The sequence below is a fragment of the Syngnathus typhle genome, linkage group LG1 (genome assembly GCF_033458585.1).
Source record: "Syngnathus typhle isolate RoL2023-S1 ecotype Sweden linkage group LG1, RoL_Styp_1.0, whole genome shotgun sequence".
Taxonomy (NCBI): domain Eukaryota; kingdom Metazoa; phylum Chordata; class Actinopteri; order Syngnathiformes; family Syngnathidae; genus Syngnathus; species Syngnathus typhle.
Genome location: NC_083738.1, coordinates 29,095,436 through 29,108,168, shown reverse-complemented (window position 1 = coordinate 29,108,168; position 12,733 = coordinate 29,095,436). Strand labels below are relative to the sequence as shown.

Sequence of the window (12,733 nt, the reverse complement as noted above, 5' to 3'; positions counted from 1 at the left end):
GGAGGGAAGGAAAAGGGGGAGGGAGGGAAGGAAGGAAGGAAGGAAGGAAGGAAGGAAGGAAGGAAGGAGGGTCGAAGCGCAAAGGCTTTGGACGACGTCAAGCGGCGAGCGAGGGCAGCGCAGCGGGACGGACGGACGGACGTCGCGGCCGAACCGAGCCGAGAGCAAGCGGCTCATTCCAAACTTTTGCACACTTGTACAGTTATCGATCGGGTGCCGCAATCGCGTGGAGGTCCTTCAGCATGTCGCGATCCGTTTACCGTCGCTGCCTCGATACCTGCGTGGTGTGCCCGCAAAGCGGATTCGTCTTTGACTCCGTTCTTACTCGTTGCTGCAGCCTGCAGGTGCTTAACCGCGACTGCTTTGGGTGGGAGCTCTTGACCACACTCGTTGACGTCACCGAGTCGAAGTGCAGCGTGACCTTTTGCGTGGGCGTGCGTCTGTGACGTGTCGTTGTTGATTGGGACATGTCTGCGACGCCCGCCTTCTTCTTAACTGTGCGCTCCACACGACGGTGAAATATTAAACGCAGTCGACAGACTCGACCAGAAGGACACTTTTCGATTTGTTGCTGTCGCACATACGACCAACTTGATGGTTCACAAACTTGTTTATTGCAGCTAATTTTTAGGTCGACATTCAATTCCTTACCACAGGACGGTGAGAGATCACTTTTGAGAAATCACTACAGCTTGAAATCTCTCATTCAACAGCCATTTTAAAAAGTGATTAGAATGACAGCAAGAGCGAGACTACAAAAATAAATAAGAGAAAGTCGTTTTTGTGTGTTTGAGAGGACAAACGAGTTAAGACTTTGAGGCGGCGGCGGCGGCGGCGGCTCATCTTCTTGTCAATCCGTTTGGAAAATGGAATGTGTTTGCTTGGTTACATCCGTGCTCCTTCTCCAGCGCAACGCTCGCTCGCTCGCTCGCCGTGGAATGTTTTCAGCACCCGGCACAACTAAACAGGCTGCCGACTTGTAATTAGCGATTGTCTGCTTCTTTGGCGAGCTGACGAGGACTTGAGAATTCATTAAGACGTGGATCAAAGCGAGTGGAAAGGCGGGGGGGGACGACGACACGCGACCCGTGCACCCAGTTGTCTTTGGAGTGAGGAAAAAACGAGCACGCTGTTGCCGGACGCAGAACAAACGGCTTTCCCTGATCAGATGAAGAGGGTGCCAAAGCATTTGAGGCAGCAGCTGACGCCGGCGCCGGGCGGCCCGTCCATGCGGCGCAGGAGCCGGAGCTGCTCCGGGCTGAGCTCGTCGTAGGCCAGCCGGTACTCCCTGTCAAAAGCCTCTGCCCGGGTGGGTGGGAAAAGCCAGGTCAAAAAGGTGTGTGTGGGGGGGGGGAGCAGCACAATGCCGGCCGGCCGGCCGGCCGGGCACATTCGCTCACCTACGTCGATGTTCTCTCGCCCCAACGCCACAAGGGAGAGAAATAATATTTCTCTATAGATGCTCCTGAAAAAGAAGGGTTAGGTCACGAACGAACGGACGGACGGACGAGTCGGGGCGGGGCGGGGACGCCTTTTTACCTCTGCCGCTGGCCGTCCTCCGGGCGACGTTTGAGCTCTCGGATCAGCAGGTTGATGGGGCCGTAGACGTCGTTGGTCTGGATGTTGCGCACAATGGTGTTGAGGAGCGTGCGCGTCTCCTGGTGATCGCTGGGGGCCAAGGTCCCCTTCTTTTCCACTAAAAAAAAAAGGCCAATATTTATCCGACGCAAGCCATTGGGTGGCTTTCGATGCGGGCGTCGTCGTCGCCGTTTGGGCGCAATGTTGGCGACGGCGGCGTTAAGCTCTTTGAGACAACTATCGGCACATTTTTCTGCTGAAATCAAGTCCTTCAAACTTTCACCCACACAAGGTCCTCCAAAGCTGGTAAAGGGGATCTCCGGCCTCTTGGTGGAGGTTGATGTTGTCCCACAGGATCTGGACGTACACTTGCTTGCTGTCCTGGGGCAGCGAGGTCAGGGGCAGCTGGACGGAGCAAGGGAGGGACAAACGGGCGAGAAGCGGCAAAAGACAAAAGCCGGGCCGGGCCGGGCCGGGCCAGGCCGGGGGGGCAGCATCTACCTACCTGCGTGCCGTTGTTACAGTGCTCGGAGGTCAGGACCAGGCCGGGGAGGTGGCTGGGCAGGTCCAAGCGCCGGAAATACCACACCAGGTTCCAGAAGATGATGGGATGCTGGCTGAGGAACTTGTGACTGTAAATCACCTGTTGGGCCACAGCGGCGGATGGGCGGGGTCACAACGGCGCCCGACTGACTCTTTTCGGCCGAGATACATATACGCTTAGAGGGGGGGGGGGGGGGGGGGAAACGTGCGCGGGCTCTCCCGGCTTGCGAGACCTCGGATGACACCCCCGCCCGCTTTGCACAATTGCGGAAGAAAACCTTCTTGGACATTTCACGACAAGGAAAAAAAAAAAAAACTACCTTGAAGTTGACCTTCTGTTTGACGGAGGAGAAAAGATGACGAGGCGGTCCAGGGGCAAAGCCAACTCACCTGGTCTCCCTCGTTCTCCAGAAGCGTCTCCAGTTCCTTGCGCAGCACCAAGGGACTGAGGTACGGCACCGACACGGGGCGGGGGTCCGGCTTTTTGCCTGCCATTCCATCCTGTGGGTTGGCCACAGTTAGTTTGCAAAGCGTGTGGGACGGAAGGGCCTTTTGGGACCCACCGAAACCTCGCGCAGGCTGCCGGGGAGGCTGCTGGTGGAGAGGCCGTGGCCGGGCGGCGCAGGGGAGGAGTCCAGGCTCTGCAGCGGACCGCCCACGCTGTTGCTGCGCGTCAGCGACGTGCCGCCGCATCTTTTGGCCGACGCCAGGAGACCCAGCGGGTCGGACTGCGCCGGCTCCGGAACCAGTCTGGAAAGGGGAGAAACGCTGACTGACTTTGACCGCCTCGGCTCGGCTCGGCTTCCCGACAGCGACGACCACGTCTTTACCTTTGATGTGTTCCGGGACTACTGTGGGCCAGAGCCTCCTCCGGAGGGAGAGCCGCGCGCCCTGGCGTCTTCACGTCGCCAGGCGTCGTCGGGAGCCCACTGCCGCCCGAACTGTGCAGACTGTCTCCGGACGCAGCGGGATTCAAGTAGAAGCTGAAGGCAGAACGGCGCCAGATGAGCGCCGGGCGGAAAAACGCCGGCTTTTCTTTTGAGCACCCACCCGCCGACGGCGCGCAGGTCGTGAAACTCCACGTGCAGCAGGGGCAGGAAGGCGGCGCGGCAGAAGGGGCAATTGGTGTTGAGGTTGGAGTCGTCCGCCGTCCAGCCCGCCATGATCTCTTCGTCGTACACCAGCGCTTGGCAAGAGCGACACTGCGAGCAGCTGGACATCAGCACCTGTCGGGGGAGGGGACCAGGCTGGCGTGAGAAGCAGTGAGCCGCCGCCGCCGCCGCCGCCGCCGCCGCGTGAAAGCCTTTTGCGCTCTTGACCTCCAAGGCGTAGTTCTGGAAGATGCTGGAGGAGGAGGACGAGGAGGAGGCGCGGTGGCACGAGTCGGGGGCCCCGCCCGCTCGCCCCGGGCTGGCATCTGCCGAAAAAGGAGACGGTGAGCGCTAACCCTAACCCGCCTCCACTTTGCCCCGCTCAAACTTGGGTTTAGGTCTGTAATCAAAAGGGATGAGAATCCAAAAATGGCTTTTGCATGGTATCGCCGCTCGTGTCGCTGAAAAACAACCTTTCGTTTGTTCTTCGCAACGGCCTTTTGTTCTCAGTCTTTCTTCATTGTCGGCAAAAATGGCCGTCATTTATCTGCTCCGCTTTAGCACGAAGGAATCTGACGCGGCCCCAAATTTGAAGCAAAACAATTCCATTTTCCCCAATTCCACTTGCTAAGTGAGAAATAAAAGAAAGCAACGAGTTCAAAGGCGAGTCTCGCGCCAGTCGCCTACGTGCGTGCCGCATCCCTCGGCCCGCGTCGCTGCCGATGCTGGCGCAGCTCCGGTTGAGGCCGTTGGCCGCCAAATGCAGGTCGGCGCCGCCGCCGCCGCCGCTGCCTCTCTCCGGCTCGTCCTCTGCGTCGGGCAACATGTGCTCGTCCAAGCTGGCGGGGAAACCTCCTCCGCTTTGACCTTGTTCTTCCTGCGGGAAAAAGAAGCCAGTCGGAAGAAAGGCGGGCAGCTTTGGGGGGGAAGGGAGGAAAAAAACAAACGCATCTGGCCGGGCGGCCCCGTCTCACCTCATCGTCCGAGTAGGAGTAAGCGGTGGCGACGGCCACCCACATTTTGCTGGCCACGTTGGCCGCCTGCTTCATTCCCGACTTGAGCACATCCATTTTGGGGCCCGACAGCAAGTTGTCCATCTTGATGGCCGAAATGGAGTTGATGACCGAGCCCAGCGAGCCTCCCTGGGAGGACTTGGTGAGCGGCGCCAGGGTCGAGGACGGTGCGGCGGGGGGCTGGCTCTTTGCCGCAAAGGTCTTGGAGCGAGCCAGGGCGGAGCCGGCGGGCCGGGGCCGAGGGGCCTCGGCCGGCGAGCCGGGAAGGCTGCACCTGCGCTCCGGGGGTGGCTCGGACTTGCCGCCGGCGCCCGGGGGGCTTCTCAGGCTCATGTACATTTCGATTTCCTCAGCCAGGTTGCGGGACACGACGACGGCGGGCGGCTCGAGGGGCTCCAGGCCGTCGACGGAGGCCGGCTCTGGGCTCTCCGACGCCAGGAGGGAAAGCGGGTCGGCGCCCGCCTCCACATCCGCCCTTTCCAGGTTGACGGGGCGCGCCCCAGACTCCTCCTCCTTTGCGTCGCCGCCGCCGCCGCATTTGTCTGGCAGCTTCCCGCCATCGCCACCGCCGCTTTCTTCTCGGGCCGGGGAAACGAGGCCCTGAAACTCTTCAGGAAAAGCTTCTTCCTCCAAGTCCCGGAAAAGCGCTTTGGACGCGGCGCCGGGGCCGCTCGCGCTCCGTGCCGCCGAAAAGGCGGCGGCCAGGATGCGGGCGTCGGCGCCGAGCCGGTCCACGCCTTTCTCCGAGAGCATTCCGGCCCTCGTTTGGGCGCTGAAGCTCCTGCTGCGCTCGGCGAGGGCTTTCTCGCGCCGCTTCTGAGGCTGGTCGGCCGCAGCGAGCGAGGCGGCGTCGGGGACGACGGGCGCCGCGTCGTCCGCTTTGCCGTGCCGCCGGAACGAGTCGCCTTTGGCTGCGGAACACTTCTGGTCATGTCCAGTTTGGAGCCAAAGGCCTCGCCTCGTCTTCCTCGTCTCTCACCTGACTCGGGGCTGCTCCCGGTGGACAATCTGACGATGCTGGGAACAGACGCGTGCGCGTCGACGGGACCGGGAGGTTCTGCTGCGGTCGCCGCCGCGGCGCCGTCGCTTCCTGCTTCATCCGACACACATTTGGTACGTATTCTTCATTCGACTTACTTAGCTCGGCTCGTTTGGAGGGCTTTCAAAAGGCTTGATTTTGGTTGTTTGACTTTTGTCTGGCCTCTGTCAGTCGGCCTCTCCTAAAAGCAGGTCTTAATCGGTCCCGATATTTTCGACGGACCGGCAGCCGTTTGTCTCCGAGCAAAGTACAAGTTACACAGGAGTGAGAATTGCCACGTCACAATTGAGCCCGAGGGAATACCAGCCAATCGCTCAAAGCGCTTTGTGTCGGCGGCGGCGGCTCCCACCTGCTGGAGGTGGCGCCGGATGTCGGTCACGCGGCTCCTCCTCTGCGCCGTCGGCGCCGCAGCGGTCCGAAGATGCGCCTCCTGCCGTAGACGGATGGGAACAAAAGCGTGGTGAAGCGTGGCGGCCCCCTCTGGTGGGGAGGAGCTGGCGCAGAGCCCGACCCGACCCACCTGCGCTTCCCTTCCCGGGGGAAGAGCGGCGGCGCACGGCCTGCTTGAACTGGGCCACCCCGCGTAGGACGTTGCGGAGCTTGGTCCACATGAAGAGGCCGCCGCGGTTCCGGCTGGGCCACGGGCTCTCCAAGGCGGCCTGCGGGGGGGAGAAGGGCGCTCAAGAAGCTCAGGCTCGCCGGCGCTGCCGTGGCCTCGGCGAGCGGCGCGGAGCAGTCGGGACCTTGTTGTAGTAGCCGTAGGTGATGGCGTTGGGTTGAACGCCGGCCCTCTTCATCTCCACCAACACGCGCACGGCCATCACGGGTAGACCCCAAATGCCGCACAGCTGCATCACCACCCGGTAACACACCTGACACACAGGGAAGAAAGAAAGGAGGCTGACACCAGCACACCCCAACCCAGCCCAGCCCAGCCCAGCCGAGGCGCCGTGTCCGCTGGCGAACCTCGTCCAAGACCTCCACCTCGGTGGTCCTCATTTTCAAGAGCACGTTGTAGGCCTGCTGCATGGCACGGCTCTTGGAGCGGGCCAGGTGCACGGCGGCCGGCAGGCAGATGAACCACAGGCTGTAGCAGTGACTGAAGAGGCAGCGGGCCCACAGCTGAGGGTCGCTGGAGAAGCGCTTGGCCATTTTGGAGGCCAGCTTGATCTCCTGGCGGCAGGCAGGCACATGCCGTTAGGCAGGCAGGCAGGCAGGGGTTGGAGGCGGAGGAGCCCGAGTGGCGGCGGCGGCGGCGGCGGCACGCCACCTGCTTTGTGCGCTTGGCCAGGAGCGCCGGGCTGCTGGCGAGACTGGCGCCCGCCGCTCTGCTGCTGATCGCCGGCCGCAACTCTCCGGGACGCTCAAAGAGCTCCAGCCTCAGCCGGGGGAAACCTTTGTAACTGTCCATTCAAACGAGAGCGGTTAGTAGCGCTTTCATGGAGTCTTCTCGCAAATCCAAAAAGAATATTACTTTTGAGACGGGCAATCGATAGTGGCTTCCCACACCTTTCAGCTCGTCTCAAAATTGCCACATTTCCAAAAGCGCTTTACTGGCTTGATTTTGAATTTTAGCCCTTTCATAGTAGCAATTGTATTTTTCGTGGCCATTTTGGAGCGAGCCTTTCTCTCTTCTTCGGCGGTCGGTAGCTGCCGCTACGGAACGCCCACAACGGAGCCATAATCTGGGCTCGGAGGACGGACGGCTCACGTATATTTGGGGGGCGGGTCGCGGCCGCCCTCGGACGGCGGCTCGGGCGGCATCACAAAGACGGTGTGCTCGCTCTTCTGCGACTCGTCCAGCTCCAAGAGTCGGCCCTCCTCCGACCATTCTCCCTGCACCTGCGCCCGAGCGTACCACGACACCAGAAGGTAGCGGAGAGGAAAAAAAACTTGCTCCATTTTGGCCATTTGGAAGAGCGGAGCCACCGGGGGGCCGCTCACCTTCTCCACGCAATCGTCGAAGAAGGCCAAACCCGTGTCCTTGTCGCTGACAAAGGTGCACTCCTCGATGAAGCGGATAAAGATTTGGGTCTTGGTGAGCTGCGAGTAGAACTTGTGGTGAGCGCGCTCTCGGCTTTTGAGAAAACCTGCGCGGGCAGAGGATGACATTGCCTGAATCCAAAGGCCTCGTATGGCGTGACCGACCCGGCCGCCGACCCGGCCGCCGACCCGGCCGCCGACCCGGCCGCCGACCCGGCCGCCGACCCGGCCGCCGACCCGGCCGCCGACCCGGCCGCCGACCCGGCCGCCGACCCGGCCGCCGACCCGGCCGCCGACCCGGCCGCCGACCCGGCCGCCGACCCGGCCGCCGACCCGGCCGCCGACCCGGCCGCCGACCCGGCCTTTTCATCTTCATTCTCCTGGCTTTTTGGATTGGCTTGATTGCCAAGGCTGGCGTTACCTGATGCCACTTTCCCTAGCTTTGAGTCTGCTCCGATGGCAGGGACGCAAAGGTCCCCGCCCGGAAAGGGCAGATTTACCTTGCAGATCGTAGAGGGAGTCGGCGGCCGTGGCCTTGTCGGACGGCGCCTGGGTGATGGGCTTGAGGTAGCAGCGGTAGCCTTTCAGAACCGAGGCCATAAAGCGCAGAAAGGCCTCCTGGATTTCCATCTCCAAGGCCGTCTTCTTCTTGAGCCAAGTGAAGTCGGCCTCGACGGGCGTCACGTCCTCCGCCGCCGCCGCCGACAGACCCGTTTGTCGCACTGAAACTAAGACAGGAGAGGGGGGGGAGGAAGAGAAGCGAGCGGGCGGCGGCGGCGGCGGCATTCTGGCTCCGTTTGTACCTGCGGCCAGCTGGCGGTGCAAGGCGCTCAGGGAGCCCAGCAGAGTCTTGCAGGGCTTCTTGGGGAGGTTCTTCCAGTTGTTGTGCTTCTTCTCGTCGGACCTGCGCAGAGAGCGCGCTTGTCGGAGAAAGGCCAAGCGGGTCGGAGCGCGCCCAACGTACAAGTAGACGGTGTTGGTGTCCAGGTCGACGCAGACTACGTCCGACGGCGGGTCGTAAAGGTCAAAGTAGCGGGAGTCCACGCCCACGATAAAGGGGCACGGGGCGTTGAGGACGCCTGCCAGGGACAGCGGGCACAGGGGGATGTAGGGGCACTGCCACTGAAAGGGGAAGATCATCTGAGGAGAGAGAGAGAGAGAGAGAGAGAGAGAGAGAGAGAGAGAGAGAGAGAGAGAGAGAGAGAGAGAGAGAGAGAGAGAGCGAGAGAGAGAGAGACAGCGAGACAGAGAGAGAGACAAAAGGCAGTTAGCCAGCCAGCCGCTCACACCTCACACTTTGCTTTGGCGAGCTCTCCTCGAAAGCATACGCACGCCAAGCCTTACTGACCGCCACCACGGCCTCGGCCACTCCGGTGAGCACCGCCGGCCGGAGCGAGTGCAGCAGAATCTTGCTCTCCAGCAGGACAAAGTGCAGCAAGGTGGCGCAGTTTTCCGAGCCCAGGTTCATCAAGAGGGTGCCGTAGTCGGCCCCGCTGGAGGGGAGGAAGAGAGCAGCGGTGAGGGAAGCTTGGAGGGAGGGAGGGAGGCCAAAAGAACGTACATTAGGCAGCCGGCCTACCTGAGGGGTAAAGGCGTCGAAACGGGCTGCGAGAGGATCAAGGTGTCGTGCGCCGAAAGCTTGGAAACAAAATGGCAGTCGAAAGCGGGCAAAGGCAGACGGATCTAATGGCAGCAGAACAAACGAGAGCTCACTTGGACCAGGATCCGAGGCCTCTGCGGGGACGGAAAGGACACGCTGTGCATGAAGTGGGCGATGTGCCTGTGGAGGGAGGGAGGTAGGGAGGGAGGGAGGGAGGGAGGGAGGGAGGGAGGGAGGGAGGGAGGGAGGGAGAAGGAAAGAAGGCAGGAAGGAAGGAAAGAAGGCAGGAAGGCAGGAAGGAAGGAAAGAAGGCAGGAAGGAAGGAAAGAAGGAAAGAAGGAAAGAAGGAAAGAAGGAAAGAAGGAAAGAAGGAAAGAAGGAAAGAAGGAAAGAAGGAAGGAAGGAAGGAAGGAAGGAAGGAAGGAAGGAAGGAAGGAAGGAAGGGAGGGAGGGAGGGAGGAAGGAAGGGAGGAAGGAAGGAAGGAAGGAAGGAAGGAAGGAAGGAAGGAAGGAAGGAAGGAAGGAAGGAAGGAAGGAAGGAAGGAAGGAAGGAAGGAAGGAAGGAAGGAAGGAAGGAAGGAAGGAAGGAAGGAAGGAAGGAAGGACGGACGGTGAGCACACGCCAGGAATGAAATGGAAATGCGTGTGGACGGAAGAGGTTCACTTTTCCATGGGCAGCGGCTGCGGCCCTGAGACAGACAGCTTGTAGAGGAACATGAGGAACTTGCGGAAGGATTCAAAGAAGGGCCAGCGGGAGAGGAGGCAGATGCATTTGTTGGCGTTGAGGGCGCGCTCGGGGACCGGCTTCTTTTCCACGCTGGTGAGCAGGCCCAGGTGGATCTGCTGCTTCTCGCTCAGCAGGTTGGCCGGGTAGGGCTCGTAGAACTGGACGGCCGAACCGTACACCTGAGCGCCAACGCGTTGGTGAGTCCTGGCCGTTTGCTCAGGAAAGGCCGACGGAGGCGAGTCACCTTTTCGCCGGAGCCGCTGGTCAACACAAAGGTGGAGAAGACGGGCAGAGGGTCTCGGGTGTTGGGCGCCCAACATTCGATTTTGGCGCCCATGGGCAAGCAGAAGAGAGGAACCGACTCGGACAGGGGCAAAGACTCGTAGTCCTCCTCCGGATAGCGGAAGATGAGGCCTGGAGTCAAAGACGTGGCCACGGTGGCGTCAGGGGAACACGTGTCCAGCGTGCCCCGTGGGGCGGGACTCACCGGCTTTGTAGGTGATGGAGTTGGACGCCGACACGGATTTCTTATAACACAGAAAGACACTGGAGCCCCACTGAAAGTGAAAAAGGCGGAGGGTCATCCGGACGCACGGCGGCGGCGTTTTCCCGGGCCGGCCGGCCGGCCGGCCGGCCGGCGCGCACGCACCATGCCGCAGTTGAGGTTCTTGTCCACCCTGCAGAAGGTGTGCGGCGGCGTCTCGCCCTTGCTGCCGACGATGACGCAGACGTCGGTGACGGCCAGCGAGTTCTGAGGCCGCACGGGCGCGGCGCGGCGGAAGGTGACGAAGATGCGCTGCGAGGCGGCCGAGCTGTTGTTGACGTTGGCGCAGCGGCCGTACGGCGTGGCCTGGATCACCTCGCAGCCCTGGATCAGGCGCTCCTTGCCCTCGTACAGAACGCTGAGGCAAAAGGGCGCGTCAGGACAGCATAGGACAAATAGTTGCAAAGAAAGAAGCGGCCGAAGCTCTGGCTTAGCCTTACCCCACGTCGATGAGCGGCGGCTTCCCGCGAGCGCGCCGGTAGCAGAGGAAGAGCTCGGGGCTCTTGAGGCTGCCGTGGTTGAGGTTGGCCGGCAGGCCGCCGGGGGTGGCGTCCACGCAGGTGAAGCCCTCGGGCACGGCCTCGCCCGCCGACCTGTTGATGACGGCCAGGTCGGTGATGGGAGCTTTGGGCCCGCTCCCCTTGGCTTCGGAAAGGTCCAGCTCCAGCGGCGCCGACGTGTCCGTCAGGCCGGCCACCACAAAGTAGTCGCTCACGCGGTGGCCCTTGTCCTCCATCGTGGCTCACCTGCAAAAGACCACGCAGCAAATAGAAAGGCGCTCGGGAGAAGCAGGAGCTACCCCGCCGGGGTAGGGGAGAAAAAAGAGTTGGCCCTCTTTTTGGGGGGGGTCCTTTCTCCCAGTCGTCACAAAGGTTGAATCGCTCTTTTCAAAAACTGGACATCAGCCCAAAACAACAGCGCACGTTCCCACGCCGAATGGACAAAAGTCGAAATGCTGCAAAAAACCATCATCAAAATGCTCCTAAAAATGTCAGCTGCTATTTCACACGAGCCTTCGGCATCGCTGCGGAAGGTCAAAAGGTCATACAAAGGCCGAGTCTTGATTTCGTTTCATTTCAGTCACAATGGGGTCATGTGGGTCTTGCTGACAAGAGAGCGCAAAACCATTGGCGAGCAAAACGGCAGCGCATTCATCAAAAGAAGGAAAGGGGGTGGACTTTCTCAAAGTCATCGAGTCTGAAGGAACGTGGAAGGACGAAAGGCTTTTGCTCGGTTGTTTTCAAAGAGCACGTGGCGCACTCGCATTGAGAGCCGCAGACACAGAGTGGGTGAAATCCAAAAGCTTCCACCATTGCGATGGCGCATCCAAGCTGAACGCGTCTGACTTCAGGGGCGGGCGACGGAGGTCACCTGCTGAAACGTGCCGGCGTTTGGTCACCTTGCAACGGCGGGTAACATCTTCCGTTCCTGTCCGTAACACCTGTCACCCATTCAAAGCTGGCCATTGTCCTTGGAGGCGCTCTTTTCTCAATGGCCTCGGACACGTTTGTTACTGTTGGCCTCACGTCACGTCACGGCACGAAGCACAATTGGAGAGCCCGCAACGACGCGACGCGGTTCGGGAATCGGGCCCCCAAGCACCAGCATTGGCCTTTTGCACATTTCAAGCATGAATCGACTTATTCGCGCACTGTACGTCAAGCCTGTTTAGTCTTTGTAAAAGCTTCCATCAAATGGATCTTTGCTCATCCGTTGTCTACTTTGCTAGCGCTTGTACGGTTCTCTCCTGTGACCCGCCCGAGGTCACCGTAAGAGAAGGAACTAAACAGCATTCCCCGAAAGACAATGGTGCGCTTGTGGATACGTGGCTGTCTCCACTCGGCGTCGAGAAGCGACAAGTTGTTCGAAAAGCTCGCCGTGCCGTGCCGACTCGCTGCACTCGGAACTCGCTCAAGCGGACACTGGTTAGGTCGATAGGTAGGAAGAGGTCGCTCGCTGCTGGCTGGCTGGCTGGCTGGCTGGCTGGCTGGCTGGCTGGCTGGCTGGCTGGCTGGCTGGCTGGCTGGCTGGCTGGCTGGCTGGCTGGCTGGCTGGCTGGCTGGCTGGCTGGCTGGCTGGCTGGCTGGCTGGCTGGCTGGCTGGCTGGCTGGCTGGCTGGCTGGCTGGCTGGCTGGCTGGCTGGCTGGCTGGCTGGCTGGCTGGCTGGCTGGCTGGCTGGCTGGCTGGCTGGCTGGCTGGCTGGCTGGCTGGCTGGCTCGCTACTTACCGGCTGTTTACGAGGGACGACGTTGACATGGAAGCGAGTTGCTGTCGTCGAACTCGCTCCAAGTTCCGTACTTGGGGCGGGCGGGCTTTCGAGCGGGGGTGCTCGCTCGCTCGCTCGCTCGCTCGCTCGCTCACGAAAGTTCGCCGGCGGTGTGACTCAAGTTCGCCACACTTTTCACGCCGGCGCCATGTTTGTGTGCGCGGCGCTGGTCGTTCTGTTGCTGCTGCGCTTTTCTTCGGGCGGGCCACGGACGGACGGAACCGCCCAGAGCAGAGTCGACTCAACTCGACAAGCAGAGAGGAAAGCGAGATAGGCGGGCATAGACTCCGTCAAGTTAGCGACTGTGCTTTTTCCCGTTTGGGATTTCAAAGTAAAGTCGCATAGCGGA

General features: G+C 61.1%; 1 protein-coding gene across 3 annotated transcripts; it reads right to left on the bottom strand.

The window, feature by feature from the left end:
- Positions 1 to 591: 591 nt before the first annotated feature.
- On the bottom strand, positions 592 to 12,689 carry dennd4c (DENN/MADD domain containing 4C). 3 transcript variants are annotated; one of them, XM_061275187.1, is made up of 32 exons: positions 12,346 to 12,688; positions 10,559 to 10,864; positions 10,224 to 10,476; positions 10,062 to 10,131; positions 9,819 to 9,988; positions 9,512 to 9,753; positions 8,961 to 9,027; positions 8,827 to 8,885; positions 8,596 to 8,740; positions 8,212 to 8,387; positions 8,051 to 8,151; positions 7,748 to 7,975; positions 7,209 to 7,354; positions 6,976 to 7,106; positions 6,535 to 6,667; positions 6,231 to 6,437; positions 6,008 to 6,136; positions 5,785 to 5,923; positions 5,614 to 5,694; positions 5,205 to 5,318; positions 4,187 to 5,136; positions 3,900 to 4,089; positions 3,441 to 3,538; positions 3,172 to 3,347; positions 2,952 to 3,104; positions 2,685 to 2,871; positions 2,512 to 2,622; positions 2,084 to 2,221; positions 1,866 to 1,983; positions 1,540 to 1,696; positions 1,401 to 1,465; positions 592 to 1,301 (listed from the first exon to the last, which is right to left on the bottom strand). In XM_061275187.1, exons 2-32 carry the CDS (start codon positions 10,852 to 10,854, stop codon positions 1,165 to 1,167), a joined length of 5,367 nt encoding a protein of 1,788 aa, XP_061131171.1. In that variant the 5' UTR covers positions 10,855 to 10,864; positions 12,346 to 12,688; the 3' UTR covers positions 592 to 1,164. The 3 variants fall into 3 exon arrangements, with proteins under 3 accessions (XP_061131171.1, XP_061131151.1, XP_061131161.1); XM_061275167.1 differs by having other exon boundaries at positions 6,976 to 7,354; positions 12,346 to 12,689; XM_061275177.1 differs by having other exon boundaries at positions 5,205 to 5,315; positions 6,976 to 7,354; positions 12,346 to 12,689.
- Between the last annotated feature and the right edge of the window lie 44 nt (positions 12,690 to 12,733).